Source organism: Astyanax mexicanus, chromosome 19 (genome assembly GCF_023375975.1).
Source record: "Astyanax mexicanus isolate ESR-SI-001 chromosome 19, AstMex3_surface, whole genome shotgun sequence".
Lineage (NCBI taxonomy): Eukaryota > Metazoa > Chordata > Actinopteri > Characiformes > Acestrorhamphidae > Astyanax > Astyanax mexicanus.
The window spans coordinates 19,807,766-19,826,713 of NC_064426.1; the positions used below are offsets into that span (position 1 = coordinate 19,807,766).

Below are 18,948 nucleotides of genomic sequence, written 5' to 3' on the forward strand. Positions count from 1 at the left end.
TACATTGTACTAAAATGCATTTATTTTCAATAGGCATACATGCAGCTGAAACAGGGAGTCTAGTGAACCCCACATGTAAAAACATTAACATTTAAAAATAACATTATTCATTATGGCTTTTGGAAAAATGTGTTTTTTGGTGGTGCGGCCTAAGTTTTTTTCCTTAATAGAATTTTTCTGCTTACATTTCTTTTACTTTTATACGTTAAGTAGTTTTGAAAGCTTCAGTTGATACTTTAACTTCTACAGAAGTATTTTTTAAACCCTACTATCTATACTTCTTAATAAAGGCTTTATTTCCTGTCTGCATTTTAGTCAGTAAAGTCCATAAAGCTAGCAAGAAATGCTCATAATACAATGTGTGGCTGTTTTCTGTCTTTTTAATCAATATTTAAAGTTCTACTGCTGGACTGTATAATCAAGTATCCTTCCTAAACCATTGTTCATTTTTAAATAGCCAAAACAAATTAACAACTCATTTTTCTATGTTTCCTAAAAAAAAAAAAAAAAAAAAACCCTGAAAAAAAAAGTTTATGAGCGATTATTTTGGAAAGGTGTCAGTCACTGCATGGTCAATCATAATATAACAAGTTATAATAGCATAAAAAATATTTGTATAAATGCATTAATTGTTTACACAGTAATACAAGCTTTTACTACAGTTGTATCTTATAACTGTATGAAGTCATCATTTGAAAAGTATGATAAAAATAAAAAATAACAATATTGCAAATTATTTTAATCATTGTGATCATAAATGTATTAGCAATGTTCATAGCATTTTAAGTGCATACGATTTTACTACAACTGTAAAAGCTTTTCACAGTATGAACCATAAATAAAACATGTAACAATATTAGTAATAATTTAATTGATACTGATATAATTCAAAACATAAGATGACCTGTAAACCAGGGTGGACCTGCAGAACTTGATTTTAGGATGCTTTAACAAGTGTATCAATAAGTGATCTACAGAAACCAAATCAAATATATTATAGGAACTTACATATCTTTAAGATTATTTCAGTTAAAGGAGAAAAATAGTCCTGGTAACTTACCTGTACAGCTCAGGATGTGCTTTTTTTTGGTCATGTGTTCAAGTAGATGTGATGATGTAGTGTTGCTTGTCAGACCAAGACATCCCCCCCCCACCAGATACCGAACATCAGCAACATTGACACTGATTGTTCACAGAACTTTTCTTTTAGTAATGAATAGATGAATGATCTATAACATTAAAACCACCGGCCTAATATTGTCTAGGTCCCCCCATGCGCAGCCAAAACAGCTCTCATCTACTAACAAAAGAACGCCACAAGACCTCTTAAAGTATCCTGCACTCTCTGGAAACAAGACACTCACAGCAGATCCATAAAGTACTCCAAGTTGTGAGGCGGGGCCTCTATGAGCATCACTAAGCCTTGAGCACCCATGACCCTGTTATCGGCACACTGGTTTCATTCCTAAGAGTACTTTTGGTACTCACCGCAAACATCTCACAAGACCTACCTCATGTTTTTAAGACATTTTTAAGACTAATTCATCTAGACATCACAGCCTATTTTGTTCTTGTCAACATGACTTAAAAACAAACTGTGATTAACTTTAAAAACAGTTTAAATCCCCCGTCAGTATTTTGTTATGGTTGAATTGCGTAAATTCAGCTATTATAGTAACACAGAGGACGGAAGAAATGACACAAAGGAAATGTGTGTTTTAAAAGTTGTTTTTTTATTATTTTATTGCTATTTATTAATTTGGACACATGACTTGGCTCATCAACACTTTTTTACTTGACATGAAACATGTATTTCATTGACTAACCACAGCAAAACACTTCGGTTTCAAGTCTGTTAGTGTCTTCCCTTAATTAGATGACTAATGAGTGTGTAATACCGGTCAATTCCCTTAGTAATAAAATGACATAGACAGACAAAAAGGACAAAGAAATTCGGCACTTAATAGTGGCTTTCTATCCCATGTTTTCTCCATATCAGTGCAAAGATAAGCAAAATATTTTCTTTTCTGCAGAATGTGCCAGCTGACTGGAGTTGATGTACTCTTCTCTCTCTCTCACTCTCTCATTCTCTCACTCTCTCTCGCACTGTGGACTTTCTCAACAGCATTTCTTCCCTCTCTTTCTTCTGTCGCGGTCCCTGTGAGAGTTGATGTGAACCGTGTCCTTCTCTCTCTCTCGCTCTTTTTCCGCTCTACTCTGGCTCTGTTTCTTGGCCCTTAGGACCATGTGAGTGAAGGCCATGAACATCTGCACAGAGAGCAACAATTACACTTATAACTCTATATAGATCATGCTTAGAAAAATAATAGGGAAGCACTGACATTATTTGGCTAAAAATGGCAAAAAGAAATGTAAGAAAGATATGAGCTGGGCTAGGACAGGAACATTAGAATTTGTTTGTTTCCCAAAAGACTGTCTGTCTTTCTTTGTGAAAATATTACTCACATGTAACTTGAAAAGCACTGCTGAGATAAATGTAGGACTAAAACAGCAATGGGTGCAAAGTAAAAAATAAAATAAAAGCTGAATGCAATCATTGGTAGAGGTGTCCACAAATATTTAGACATAGTGCACTTTCTCCACAGTGCACCACAATTTTATACCTAAACCACTTTATTTACGTCTCAAGTTGATGCAATTTCCTTTAAAGCTGCCCAGCACAAGCTTTTTCCTCAGAGAAAAAAGGCTTAACCTTCTGGGGCAGTTATGGTCTCTGAATTGAAAAGAATAAGCTCTGAAGTTTTAAAAAGCTATTCCTTTTTGTTTTTAAAGCATTATTGAGACTTGGCCTGTCACAATGTTTGTTTTATCAACAATGCCTGGACATGACTTAAAATTTTGCTGACCTTAATATATCTGCAATTATTATGATTTTTTTTTTTTTTTTTTTTTTTACTTTTTTTATGTCAGTATGTTGGCTTTTATTAAAAATGTAGCATGTTATTTAAGTTTAATTTATTATAGTAGTTAAAAAGTCATCAAATTGCTGTAATATTATCATAATATCAGGGTCTTAAAATGACAATATCATTAATAGCAATATATCATCCAAACATAAAGAGTTACTATGACAGAACTAAGACATTACTAAGCAAAGCCATCAGACATACAAATGATATGTATTTATCTAAGAATTTAAATATATAATTACCTCTTCTACATTGATATTCTCTTTAGCGCTGGTCTCGAATACTCTGACTCCTACTGATTCCCCAAACCGCATTGCATCCTGGGTGTCCACTTGCTTCTTGGAAGGGTCATCGTTCTTGTTCCCAACTAGAAAAGAGCAGAGAGAGGCTGGGCTGAGCCGAGGCATTCAAATGCAAATACACATCACGTCTGACTGAGGCCTCCTATAACTGCGCTGTGTGCCACACAGTGTGTATGGTTTGTACTGTGCCCCAGTCAGGATGAACTGAAGTGTGTGTGTGCTCTATTTGGCAATGGTTTTGTGTAATATGTTGAGGACATGTTGAGATATTTGGGAAACTCACCTAAAATTTTACAGACACTGTCGCAGTTCTGGGAGATCTCGTTCAACCATCGTTTAACGTTCACAAACGATTCAGGATTCGTTACATCGTACACAATAATGACCCCATGGGTGTTTCGGTAATACCTGTGCGGGAGAAAACCAAATATGAAAAGATCATTTTGGATTAAGGCAACAGTTCGGCCCAAAAATCAAACAAAATCATTTTTGCTGCTAAGTAAATGACATGTACACATAAACAAATAAAGGTGTGACAATAGGTTCTTTGAGCTATGCCAGAAGACGAACCTTTTTTGGTTCTGCACAATGTACATGTAATAATGAACATACATATATACAATAGCTATAATGTTTTTCCTTGATTTGACCAAATTGAGAGCCTCTGGAATATAATCAAGAGGAAGATGGTTGATCACAAGCCATCAAACCAAGCTGAACTGCTTGATTTTTTTGCACCAGGAGTGAAGGCACAAAGTTATCGAAAAGCAGTGTGTAAGACTGGTGGAGGAGAACATGCCACAGTGCATGAAAACTGTGATTAAAAACCAGGGTTATTCCACCAAATATTGATTTCTGATCTCTTAAAACTTTATAAATATGAACTTGTTTTCTTTGCATTATCTGAGGTCTAAAAGCTCTGCATCTTTTTTGTTATTTCAGACATTTCTCATTTTCTGCAAATAAATTTGGGAGAAATGTTGTCCGTAGTTTATAGAACAAAACAATTTTTATGTTACTCAAACATATATCTATAAATAGCAAAATCAGAGAAACTGATTCAGAACCTGACGTGGTACATAGAGCTATTTTAAAGCAGCAGTTCTAAAGATTTTTTCTTTTAATTCAAAAGCGGTATTATTCCAGAGTTGACAAAACATTCTAATTAATGTTATTAGTGTCCTAGCATGATTATCCCTGCATCCCTGATAATATAATCATTCTAAAAACAGAGTGGTCTAGTAGATTTTTTTGAGTCTAATTGCTGTCTACATTTTGACAGTATTTCATAAAGGAACATAATTAACAAAACGATATACTCAAAACTAGGGGTGGGCAATATTATATCGTATACAATATATCGTGACACAGAAATATCATGATTTTAAAAATCCATATCGTGATAATAGGGCTGATCTGTCTAAAAAGTAGTCTATTATTTACTGTGAAGCTTTAGGTGTATTTATTGTATAATTGTTTTAGTTTGCAGTTTATATGCATGCACTAAATATTCTGCAATATTATTTGATGCATTATATTATTTTATGCTATATTATTTATTATGATTATGCTATTATACTATTATACTATATTCCTGAAATGAATTAATTATTTTAGTTTTCCTATATCGGCAAGTATATCGCGATCGCAAAAATACCCTGAAATATCGTGATATTATTTTAGAGCCGTATTGCCCACCCCTACTCAAAACCATCTTAACCTGCATTTAAATACTTCTCTAGCTTGGCACTGTGCAATAAAAAATTCTCAGCAGAGAGGTCTCTAAATCCCCAAATTCACAAAACTTGGCTTTAAGACTGTCGCTGTAAGTTGTTCCCACAGAGGATGAGACCGGCGAACATCCCTCATCTTCACTTCACCTCTGCTCTTAATTGTGAGCACAGTTATGAGGATTTGAAAAAGCCATGTATAAGATTTAAAATAACTCTCTTTTACTAAAACTGTTCACTTTGGAACCAAAAATGGTTCTATGGCATAGTTAAAAAAAAAAAAAACATTTGTAGAATTAATTAATTAATAAAAATACAGATTCTCTGACATTTTTCAGTACAGTTTGCTATTGTTCATAGGCTCATCAATGATGGTAAACCCTTTAGAGGAGGATTACAACTTTAAGCCTAGCATGTGCACTGTGCACTGTGTTGTAATTGTTGTGGTAGTGTGATCAGTGATCAGTACGTACGTGGAAGTGATGGTTCTGAATCTCTCCTGGCCGGCTGTGTCCCAGATTTGAAGTTTAACTCTCTCTCCATCAATGTCTACTGTCCGAATTTTAAAGTCCACCCCAATAGTGGTTATATAGCTTCCTGTAGAAGACAGAAACAATATATTACAAAATTTATATATGCCTGTACTATATATTGTATATACACACAATAAATACAGACATCTTACTCCTGTAAACTGCATTTGTTGGTGCAAAGGTTGCATAAGGACGTTTTCACACCTGTAGTTTATTTCTCTTGTCTGGAATAGTTGATAAATTTGTTTACTTGGAGCGTTTTCTCCTTTTGGTTTTGTTTGTTTTTTTGCACAGGCACAAACCTAAACCTCAACACAAAAAATGTGCACCAATAACCCACGCAAGCACATCGTCTCCTCCGATTGGTCAGAGCTGTCTGACGTGTGAGCAAGAAAGTAAATACAGCAAAAAGCTTCCGCGTTTCAGACCAAAATATTCAGACGTAAATTTTGTGCAGTGCAAACTTTGCTGCTGTGCTTTTAAACAGAGTATTTTCAATGGGATTCGATGCACAGATAAACAATCACAAAGATACAAAACAAACAAAGTTTGTGCAGCCGTGAGCAGTGAACACTACACATACCGCTTTCAGTGTGAAAACAGCTTAGCACTGAGCAGCAGCAAGACAGTGTTTGTTCATATTTATGGTGATTATTTGGCCATTTTATCAGGTTACTTCTGCACCTGAACAGCCCCTTAGTTAAATTATGAGGGGTTAATTTGATAGTCGGGTCAGATCGAGAGCGTATCACATTCTTACCACAAACCAACTGCTACAGAGTTTGTTTGGAACCACCTCCTCTAGTGGGTCTCGGTGCAGTTGTTTTAGTGCACATTTAGTGCAACTACTGATTTTATATCTGCCCAAATTTACTGCACCAAGAATACAAAGAAATCAGGGTCTGTTTTAACTGGACCAAATAGATCTGGTGTCAAAACGCCCTAAACCATCCTCTATAGCATTTATTAGGCATTTAAGTTTTATTCATCTTCAAACAAGCAACTGACTGGAAACTTAACCGTGTAACAGTTTCCACTTTAATTATGATATTGCATAAAACACCCTAATCACAAATTTACAAATGTGGAACACATTTCTTTTTTTACTACTCAACAGCAGTAATATGCCGGTCATTGTACTGTACATTTTAAGTAGTTCTGCTTTAAAAAAAAAAAAAAAATACCTGTTTCCTTTTTACAAGGGTCGTACAACCAATGGTGTTCTGAAGCTGCATTTTAAATGTATGAAATATGCTAGATCAACATTTTGATGTTATTATTACACATTAACTATGAGAAGACTGCCCTGGAACTCTTACTGTGAGTTGTGAAATGAGCTCAGACAAATAACACAATAAAACAGCTGGACATTATTACACTGATGAAGTCATTGTAAACTTACCAGAAAAGGAGTTGTCTGCAAATCGTAGCAGTAGACTGCTCTTCCCAACATCTGTAACACAAGAGAGAGATGCAGAAGTTTTAGAGTCTGGGAACATTGTTTCAGATTACAGTCCTTAGAGTCCTTACAGTCCTTAGAGTCCTTACAGTCCTTAGAGTCCTTACAGTCCTTAGAGTCCTTAGTACTCCACCTATTCCACTAGGCCACATAAACAGCGCAGTCATGAGTATCAGATAACAATCATTCCATTTTAGAGGTGTTTATCACACACAGAATTTGTCTTGGTCACAGACTGAAGACTGATTGAGTCCACACCATACATGTGGTAGTATGTACTATATAACAGAATAGTAGTACATGAAAACACATAATTATTGGTAAAAATACATCAGTTAGATGTTCTTTATAGCTGTTTCAAATAAAGAGAAAATTTGCCCAGCCCTAAGTGAAACTGTGTTTTCTGAAATGCTGGTGTAATACTTTTCATCATCCAACACGAAAATACTCACAGCAGTGCTTCACAAATCAAGTAAAAGGCATTCTTCAGACCATTTTTTTCACCAGAATACCATATTTGTCACACTAAGCGCCTAATAATCCAATGCGTCTTGTGTATGAATTTTATAAGTCAGGTTGTAATGAGCAGTAAAGCCACTCCTCTAAAGTGCAGTGTTATACAAGAGTTTTAGTTTAGTTCTCCAGCAGTATTAGCATAAGCCGCTAACCACTCTAAGTGCTAGCTCTTTCGCTGTTGAGAGGTGAGTATTATTGGTCTGTAGCCTCCTCTCAGCCCTGGCTAGCACTGCTGGATTAGTATTAGCATTAGCTGCTAACCGCTCTAAGCGCAAGCTCTTTTGCTGTTCACAAGTGAGTATATCGGACTGTGGCCTGCATGTTTACCATGCTAAAACAAGCTACGTGGGACAAACTGCTAGTTAATATCACCCTGGCTTACTGGAACACTCAAGGTTCCTCAGTGTAGTGCTGTCAGGTGGCATTAGCCGCTAACCGCAGCTAGCTGCTAATGCTGATACACCCAGCCAAAAGTAAGACACCCTGTATACCCGTATAATCCATTGCGTCTTATGTAAGAAGATAGACCAGAAAATAGGCATTTATTGATAGTGCGCCTTATAATCTGGTGCGCTTTACAGTGCAAAAAAATACAGTTAACTCTTTAATAAACAGGTGCCTGTGACTCTGACAAAAGGTTCACTGGTTGTTCTCAATTGGAACACCTACAGCATACCGGAAACACCTCACAAGACCTGCCTGATGTTTTGGAGATGTTGTAACCCAGTAGTCTATTGACCAGTCATGCTCAATATTGATGTGTTTATTTGCATGCATTTATGCAAAAACATTACCTTAATTACCTTCAACTCTTTACCCTTCCCAACTGAAACTCAACCAGAGCTACTGCTGAACGTGTGAATGAGCCTTGTGGGAAAACAGAGTAAAGACTTCCCACAGGTCCATCACTATAGCAAATAGTACTAACAGCACAACAGGTGACTCTTTATATGGCAAAAATCATCTAATCTGTGACTCCCAAACCAGGATTCTTCCTGAACACTGAGATTCTGAGGAGATCCTATTAACACAACTGAGCTGGTATAAACACAGTGCTAAAAATAAATAAATAAACACTCTGAAAACACACCAGAACACACCAGGAAACACCAGAGTTTTCAATAGGAAAACAAATCGTTCAGAATATCTTTCCTGATATGGACTGGGTAATGTGTTAGGAACAAAAGGATGCCTCATTGTTTGATGAAAATGAAAACGATTACCCTACAGAGCGCTGAATTCAAACCTGAAAATCAAACCGAAAAAATGACAGAGCAGGCTAGTCCATTTAGCTGAGATTCCATTGCAGTGAATCAAAATGGTAGTCAGTAGTTATATGGCCTCCACAAGCTCCAATGGATTCTTGACAGTGTTGAGGCACGCTCCTAATGAAATTACGGACTATCCGATGTCTGATTGTTATGATCACATATTTTTGGCCATTTTTTCTGCTTCAACACATTAACTTCTTCATCTGCTGCCAAATAAATCTACACATTGACAGATTCAGCTCTGGGGGAAAAAAAAAAAAAAACACTTAACAAGGATGAGTTTTTTTCATTTTACCAAATTAAAAAACCTTCAGAATATAAATCAAAAGGACGATGGATGATCACAAGCCAGCAAACCAAGCTGAATTTTTGCACCAGGAGTGGCATAAAGTTATCCAAAAGCAGTGTGTAAGACTGGTGGAGGAAAACATGCCAAGCTGCATAAAAACTGTGATTAAAAACCAGGGTTATTCCACCAAATATTGATTTCTGAACTCTTAAAACTTTATGAATATGAACTTGTTTTCTTTGCATTATTTGAGGTCTGAAAACTGCCATTACTCATTTTCTGCAAATAAATGCTCTAAATGACAATATTTTTATTTGGATTTTGGGAGAAATGTTGTCTGTAGTTTATAGAATAGATCAACAATGTTCATTTTACTCAAACATAAACCTATAAATAGCAAAATGAGAAAAACTGATTCAGAAATTTAAGTGGTCTCTTATTTTTTTCCAGAGCTGAAGACAAATTATGGCTGATTAGAAAGATCTACAGAAAGATTTCACAATCACTAAATCAATTAACAGCTCCTTTTTCACTCTGAACAAAGGTAACATTTTGTATTTTGTATAGCTTCTACTAAAAAAATGAAATATGTGAACAATCATTATTTTAGATTTGTTTTGCATTTATCTGTGATGATTGCATCATTTTGAACAGTTGTCTAACAGAGTAAATGATTTACACAAGCTTTCTTCCTGCTCCACCCAGTTCCACACTTATAAAACGTCAAGCCTTCCTTCAGCTCCAAGTACTATGTAACTATGACTCATTTGTGTAACAATCAGGGACTGGTCAAACACTCTCACATACTCTAGTTTCACTTCAGCTTTTCCAGCTTGCGGTACTTGTGGGGTTTCTCAACAAAGCTCTAAAATTCTGTTTAGTTACAAACGTGGTTAGAGCTGTTCTTTAACAGTAGGCTAAGCGCTGTAAACAAACCAAACAAGTCAAAAATAAATTATGCTAAATATAGGCAGGACATCTAATGCTAATCATACACTAGACCAGCGTTTCTCAACCTTTTTTCTATCACGACACCCTTTAAATATATGCGAGATGTCACGGCACCCCAGTTTACCGGGGGGGGGGGGGGGGGTGCTGGCGCAGTAATTCAGGTGAGAACGAGGGGTGTTGCTGGCGGAATATGAAATAAAATAGCGCGTGCATCGCGTGGGGGACAAAAACTTTACAGTGTGTCCCAATTTAGGGGCTGCATCCTTCAGAGGCTGTATTCGAAGACAGATTGCGTCACAGCTGCGCAGTAATACACCGCCTCTGTGGGTCGCATCCTTCAGAGTATGCTGCCTGTGAATTGGGACACACCCCGACACGAGCTGACTCTGGAAAGGAAATATGCACGTGAGGCGCAATATTTTGACGGCACCCCCGATGAAGCCAGACGGCACCCCAGGGTGCCGCGGCACCCTGTTTGAGAAACACTGCACTAGACGACTTCAAAAAGACTCTGAAAATACTTTTAATAGACTAGCCTGACACCCACTCACATCTAAAGACAGGTTACAGACGTTTTATTTACAGATTTAGATTTTGCAAAGACTGGGAATCATGCAGGGTCACCATTTGCAAGACTACAACTAGATTCTTTCTGAGATTATTTATAAATGAATTTATATTGTATTGTATTGTATTGTATTTATGTATAAAAGCTAATTTTCTTTTCTACTGGTATAAATGGGAAGACATGTCAAAAGCCATGTTCACATTACAAGCCACATTGCACAAATCTGCAATGTGGTTCACATTCACAAATGTAAGTGATCTGTATCTGTGTGTAATGTCAACAAATCTGTCCCTGAAATGCCTCACATGCGCACATTGATCTGTGTATAAATGTTGCCTTCTTCACCAACACCCAAAAATGTCATATTTGAAAGACAACTCGTAGCTTTATAAAGGGGAAATGAGTCAGCAGCTCATATGTGGAGCATCTTTTGCTGGAGTGGAGAAACAGCAAACAGCTGGTCTAAAGTAAATGCTCAGGTCGAGGAGGTGAAAAAAGGCCAGGTCTCTTGCTTTTACTGTTTTTGCAGCTTTTGCTGCACAGCTGCACCAAGAGATGTGTGGGTATGAGATAGAAGCACGTAGGGCATGCGTAAAAGCAAAAGAAATGCACAAATTCCATTTTGACTGTTCACATTCATATTGCATGTCCATGGATCAGATACGTATGTGTTTTTGATCCATGTATATGGAAGTATATGGAAGTGACTTGAATCTGGTTAAAAAAGAAAAAAAAAAACTGGCATGTTCTCACAGCCATGAAAAAAAACTGATCTCAGTAACACTGAGCAAAAACATCGGATTTGAATCACTTCTTCCTCACTCTTGCTCACTCTAGACCTCCACCAGTTTCCGTTGTCCAGTTCTGTAAGCGTTCCTATGCTTGCTTTGCGGCTTTGCATCTATTGTGAGAGAGATGTGCAAATGCACACACACACACACACAACCTGTCTAGCCCTTGTAGTAAAATACTGTCAATAGAGTAGAGCTCTCTGGAGAGCTACTTATCAGCAGACTTTAACTCTAACCACTAATGAATCTGCCTGATTAATCTAATTACTGCCTCCAGGACTGTTTAAGCAGTTGAATAGAGTGTGTTAGATGTGGAAGGGAGGTTCAACCTGCAAGGATGCTGCAGGGAAACAGGGATGCTAACCCCAAACAGCTCTTGAACGCTGCTGTGTGAGCCTGTATGTTTTCTGGAATTACTGTGCTTCATCCAGTACTTTGGGGATTAGCTGGGATGAACTGGGTGTTAACAATCCAACATCTTGACCTCAGTAATGGTCCTCTTTCTAAATGCAATCAAATCCTCACAGCAATGCTACAAAATCCTTCTCTCTATATCAGATTTACTCCAATAATTACACAAACAAAAAGCAGGATAAATAATTTTGAATACCCTTGATTTTAGAGACAACAATGAATGAGCATGGGTCTCAAATATTTTATATATATAGTGTACCTCTCTAATTTCCTAAATATGTGCGAGACTGTGTTCTTGCATGTGTGTGGTACAGATCAGTACAGATTCTACGCAGCTGTGAAACTGCTATTGAAAACTCCTGTAAACCAACAAGAGGAACCAAAACAACCACCATAGTAGTATTTTGCTGGGAACAAAAAAACGCAACAATACAAGTGCCGAGTGGTGTAGAGGTCTAAAGCGCTGCGACTATGAGTGGGAGGTCGCAGGTTTCGAACCACCGCTCATGCAGCTTTGCCATCAATTGGGGAGGGAGCACAATTGGCCCTGCTCCCTCCAGGTGGGTAGATTGCGCTCTCTCCCAACATCACTCCTAGGGTGATGTCCACAGCACAGGGCATCTGTGAGCTGATGTACTGGAACCGAGCCGCTGCGCTTTCCTCCAAGCGCGCTGTGATGCTGCTCGGCAATGCTACATCAGCAGCAGCTCGAAAAGAAGCGGTGGCTGACTTCACATGTATCGGCGGTAGCATGTGTTAGTCTTCACCCTCCTGGTGTGTTGGGGCATTACTAGTGATAGAGGGAGTCCTAATGAGTGGGTTGGGTAATTGGCCGTGTAAATTAGGGAGAAAATGGAAAAAAAAAATGAGAAAAAAGAAACGCAACAGTACTGCCAGACATTTGATCAGTGTCTGATCAAATGTCTTTATGGCAATCCACAAGGTTTATGACATGCACTAAAACAACTGGTGCTTTATTCTTTTCTTTTATGGCTTTTTAAGGGTTTTTCCGTTTTATGCTTTGGTGTGTCTATGGTGTTCTACACCATAAAGGTGAAAATGTGAAAGCAGGAATATAATGCTCAGCAGAGAAATCATAGTTGCTGCAGTCTGTGTCACCGTGACTTATAGTTTCATTTCTGGGAAGATACACATCAGGCTACAGACTAGGCTACAGCATATGGGAACACATAAGCTATATAGCAGATTTGATGAAAAAGCAAAAGTTGGTCTTAATCCTATACGAATACACCAACCAGCCACAACAATATTAAAACCATACATTAAAAATATGACTCTTAAGTTCAGACCACATAAAACATCCCAATGAGCCTTAGGACATTTTCACACTCAATAGAATGAATCACAATCTGCAGCAACTTTCATGTGTTTGTTACACTGTATATATTTAGTCTAGATAATTTTGTTTTCACACTGCAGTTCAGTAACGGAGTGGACTAACGATCTTTACAATATCTTATATATATATTATTTATTTGTCATCAGGTAGGTGGGCTGCGTCTCTCTTTATGCCTTATACTATTTGGTCTGTTAAATGTTAGTTATGAGTTTGGCAAGTCGCTCTGCCAGGTGAATTATAGCTCTCTGTCTCGGCCTTTAGATTCCTTTTATTTTTGTTTATAATAAGTGTGGCAGATATTAATACAGCCAGTTGGTGTATATATTCTGATTAAGTCCTTTAGTGTTTTTCTGCATCAAAATTCAAATTCATTATGTGTGACAACTGATTCTGATAATATCAACATAATAATAAAAACAGAGGGGTACTAACTGGAGTCTCCAATGATGAGCAGTTTGAAGAGATGGTTGTAGTCTTTCCCTGCCATTCTGCTGCTCTGTCCCAGTGAAGGTGTCCAAGATAAACAAACGTCAAACCTGACCGCTCCCTCGCAGCTCTCTGGCCCTCTTCAGTGACGACAGTTGTTTCACATTAAAATGGAAGAAGCTTTGGCTGAAGCATTATAATAATAAAAAACAAACATACAAGTGTTTCTCCAGTTGATTTCAAATTTCCAGTTTGATCCAGGTAATTCCAGTTCTAATCCACCCGCTCATATGTGTATAATCACAGGTTGGCAACCTTTACATTTCATTCAGACAGTCTGTACTGTTATTTCAGTCTATATCCAGTGCAAGATCATATGTTTATGCAAAAAAAGCAATGCAAAAATGCAAAAAAGGGTTCAGCTCTGGTACTGTCTGTCTTTTCAGTGCTACTTCTGCCTCTGTTCAGACTAAAATCAGATTTTAGGATCAGGATTGCTCTTAATAGTGCTGCGACTGGTGATAAAAGATTTCCTCAGTGTTATGATTAAGCATCAAGTTGCAGAAAGCAGTAATTTGTGCAAAGTGCTCATTTGTCCATTTCATCAGCACTCACTTGTGATGAGTTTTGTGGTCAGTAAAGTGAATAAACAAGCTGTAAACAGTGAGATGAGTGGAGCTGGAAGTGTAAAGCTGGTGTTTTCCTCTTAATCCCAGTGACAGGGTGAAGTCTCTTATTATTAATGAAGGAGGAAAAAAATCCCATTCCTTTTGACTGTCCCAGTGGAGTGTGTTTTTCTTTCCTCACGCTTACTGAAGAAATGCAGGTTTATAAGACATGGAATGTCCAGTCCTGTTGTCCAGGGCCTCGCTCCTGCAATGACAAGAAAGATCAAAACATTTAAACTTTGTCAGCTGTTCAGACCCAGAAAGACAAAAGCTAGTTTACTACTTATATTATTTGTTTGCATGCACTACATATTCTGCTTCATTAAATAATTTTATGATACATAATTTTTTGTTACATTATTATTTTTATACAGAATCTTGGTTAGTTTTTGCTTCCATACTTCCATAAAATAAAGAATATTGAATACTCTTGAACATTGCAAAAAAAATAATGTGATATAATATTAGGGCCCTATTGCACACTTCTATACCACACACACGAGCTGCACATGGATCAGCAAGATGCACTAAGGTTCAATTTCTCCTGACTTGCAGAGTGTCAATGAGAACTTTTGGAAACTCATTTGGACACACAATCTCATTTAATGTTTTGTATTTTTTTTTTCTTCAAGTCATCCAGACTATGAAGAAACAAATAAGGTAAAAAGTGTTAAATAAATCAAAATACTGTGTGTAGCTTTTAAGTGATCTTTGTGACTGCACTTAAAGATACTTTCTTGAAATTGAAATAATTTCAGTATTTTTCCTTAGTTGAGTAGTTCTTGCCATATTATGAATTACAACATAACTCAAATAGAGCTATTCACTGAATACCAACTCTACCTCTTCGCAACCTTACACCTGATGCTCTCAAACACATTAAGAACGGAAGGAATTTAAGTAATTAACTCCCAAAAGGCACAGCTCTTAATTTTAGCTGATGGAGTCTTTTTAAATCAGCTATTCATGAACTATTTATGTGCCCACAGAAGTGTCCACAGAAGACTCAATACCGATAGTAATGATAAAGCCTAATGTTTTTCTTGTGGAGACAGAGTGAATAAAACAATAAATTTACTGTCAACTTATGGGCAAGCAGAGGCATCCTACGACACTTCCACCCAACAGCTGTGGTGCTAAATTTAACTCAACCCACAGGGCTTTACCACACCCTACCTATTCACAAACACACGACTTCAATCTACTGATGTTAATGATATCTCAGGGCTGGTCAATATGCTGTGAGTATCGGTATACCAAAATACTGATATACATGCTTAGCAATGTGTTACTAAATTTTGATACAGAATTCGATGCAGTACTATATTACCAAGATGGACCCTTAAACATTTCAAAAAGTGGGTATTATTGAATTAAGTGTCATTTTTTTTCACCTAAATCCAGTCAACTTTTGAACACCAAAATTGTTCACAGAAGTGGTAAATTTAAAAAGTGAATAACTATAAAATTGGCCAATTGTAGTAGCACTGTGTTGCTTGGTCCTCTTTCTGCATACCATAAATGTCCGTAAATATAGGATGGAATATTGGCCAAATCTGCCAATGACAATGTTTGTATATATATTTTTTTTTAAATTGTACATTGTATACGTATATTTACATCTTTACATATAGAAGCTGCCAGAGGGAATCTTAATAGATAGGCTTGTGCTTCTGTCAGAAATTTGTAAAGAACTATTTTATGTGGCAGATAATTTCATATTTAAGGAGGTTATGTTTGCGAATTTAATATAAAAGTTGTACATTACGTTGAAGGGGATGCTTACTATTCATAAAAATTAACAAAAAAATAAATATGTAAAGGCAACAGTAGCTTGTGCATTACTTTAAATGGTACTGTCTGTAAACCAATACAAAAAACTGAAGTAGTTTTGTAAGAACTTAAAATCTAAATGGTAATTGAGAATCACTCATATATTTGAAAAACAATGATTTTTTTTTTTTTTTTTTTTACACAATATTGCCTGGACCTACAGTGGTGGTGAATTGAACAAGGTGTCAGCTGCCATGATTACACCACAAATATAGCTGTTTTGTTTACTATACAGACCCACTATTGAGTCTTCACAAACAAGTTTTTTTTCTCGGGGGCTATTTACCATCACAGTGTCTGCCTGCCTGAATTGCTCCACTTATTATGGGCTATTAAACCATATTTTAACACAAAATCTAATCAAAATGGTTGTAAAATAGAAACTCAGGCATCAAGCAGTCTATTCTTAAAGGTCTCATTCCAGTGTTTTTTTGTTTAAGTTAAAATGTCTAGTTGTGGTCTCTAGCATGAATGAATGCCACGTGCGCCATTTTATATGACAAAAATGTTATATGTTTCTATTTAGCCCTGCTTTAGATCACTCAATTACTGGTTTCTGAAGAAAGACAGGATTTTGGCTCTTGCTCATGAATATTCATACATGCATACATATCGACTCTGATTGGCTAACAGCACTGCAGCAGAAAACGCCTACCTGACACCTCCCCACAGTTTTCAGAGATACAGCCTTAGTTGTAAAGGTACAGCACTGAGTGCTAGATAAAGTTAACCCTTAAACTTCACTTAACGTCAGACTCTTAGTGTCACTCAGCCGTGAAGCTGAAAAATGTTATCAATGAGACGGGAGAGCAGAGTTGCACTATAACATATCTTTCAGCCGCTGAAAGTAAGAAACGGTAACAATGCCGGAGGGGCAAGCGGCTCCATCAAAACCCACCACTCACCACCATCGGTATTACACAAAGAACAAGAAAAAGAAAAGTAGATTTCAGTGGAAGGAGACCTTTAATATTTACAATAAACAATTTTCTGTTTATGATCTTATAAACACCATGACCCAGTCTATACACAACTGTGTATAATTCTCACTGTACATTTCTCCACACCAAAGTACCAAAACAAATCAACTAGCTAGCGTACCACATGCTGCCTTTCTAACAAAACGAGCACGAAGAGCTGAAGAGCCCACCCAAGCCAGCTCAAGCCCACCTCACTGAAAGTAAAGACAAGTGTGCGAAACAGCATTTTCCACAAAAACAGGAAGGGGAGTGCATTTTCCTGAACACAGCCCTGTCAGACTGAGCTGCTCTGCATTTCAGAGACAAACCTGTTCTAGAAAAGGGTGTAAAAGGTTGTAAAGGAAGCTAGCAGGTATAAAGTGGCATTTAGAGCTAAATAATCACTATAATTTATCATAAAACAGTTCATATTAATATTATGGTGTTCTCATACAACAGCATTAACTAACAACTGTTGCCAACAAAACCAAAAAAGGGTGTGAAAAATGAAAGTGAAATCTGAGAAGCCTGAGAGGAACTGATTGATTTGACCACAATCTGAGCTAACCTAACCTAACTACCTACCTTTACACAGATTTATCCGTAGTATATGAGACAATGGAAAGTATTTATAAACATTTTTCTGTTTTTGTGAGTTTGTTAAAAAGAAAATAAGAAATTATTCCACAGTTCAACCCTCACTGACAGTAATGAACATGATTAAATCACTATTAAACCACGTAGTTAACGTTACTTGCTTTAACTAATAAAACTCTAGTTTGTCATTAAAAATACAGTGTTCAGACCTAGAGTGTCGTTGTTAATTTATCAGCTATCTTAGCTAACTTTATTTCACACTATTTAGCTATCTAGCCAACTAACTACAACTGTAGTAAATCCAGGTCCGAAAACTTAAAATCCATTTCAGTATTTCCATCAAACTGCCTGAACAGCCACGCTGCAGCAGAGCTACCCACAGAGCTGCCCACGCAGCTGAACTCAAAGCCCGGGGTGGATTATACCCAACTTTCCGGACGTAGACTCACCAATTCTGACTTTCTATCCCATAAACTAACAATTCCCGATTCCCACCGCTCCAACTTTATGCCTCGACATTTAAGTCAGTTAAGTATTCCAAAAAGACTCAAACAGCTCTTCTGTTGTTGTTTACAACAATATGTGACGCTATCAGAGCTCGGTTACATTAAATTAAGCTACTCAGCTATAGCTAACTAACCCCGCTCCTAGAGGTGGATAACCCAGGTCCATAAAGTAAAAATCCATGCCAGGGTTTTGTACCAACTGCCTGGGCGGCTCTGCTGCGGCTGAATAATGGAATGGAGTTGGTACAAAACCCTGGGATGGATTTTTACTTTCTGGACCTGGGTAATCCACCTCTACGCCCGCTGCTCCCCACCTGATTAACCCAGCGCCAGTTTATCACAAGACCCCGTTCAGCGGCTCTAAACACACACACAGCCCGCGGACTGTCACACATCCAGACTTACCATCCAGAGAGCCGCGCCGGTCAGCTGTCTCCCCGCCAGGCCGTTTAATCACCGGAGAGAGAGACAGAGAGAGAGAGGCGGGCGGGCGGCTGTTTGTTTCTCGAGCCTCCAGCTTCAGGAATAAATGTGTGTCTTGGGAAAGTTCCGAGTGTCCGGCTGACAGTGCGCTTCAGCCCGTGACCGACAGGGGGAGACAAAAACGCGCTTTTAGCGCTCACAGATACTAATGGGGAATTCCGCCGATTTTTTGGATTTTCCACACATTTTTTATTGATGAACTGTGCTGCCTGCAGCTTAGAGCTGAATCACTTTTAGACCAATATTATGATTCTGATTTAATTAGTTTATATTAACATCTTGATCCTATTAAATGTTTATATACAATCATATATTTTCTATAAATTAAGACTGAGATATTAATAGATTTGTGGGTGTAACTG

General features: G+C 37.4%; 1 protein-coding gene across 1 annotated transcript; it reads right to left on the bottom strand.

Moving 5' to 3' along the window:
* Positions 1–1,714: 1,714 nt before the first annotated feature.
* Positions 1,715–18,672, bottom strand: si:dkey-16l2.16 (ras-related protein Rab-35). The gene is made up of 7 exons (XM_022677448.2): positions 18,509–18,672; positions 13,547–14,413; positions 6,898–6,948; positions 5,436–5,559; positions 3,516–3,640; positions 3,173–3,297; positions 1,715–2,268 (listed from the first exon to the last, which is right to left on the bottom strand). Exons 2-7 carry the CDS (start codon positions 13,599–13,601, stop codon positions 2,119–2,121), a joined length of 630 nt encoding a protein of 209 aa, XP_022533169.1. The 5' UTR covers positions 13,602–14,413; positions 18,509–18,672; the 3' UTR covers positions 1,715–2,118.
* Between the last annotated feature and the right edge of the window lie 276 nt (positions 18,673–18,948).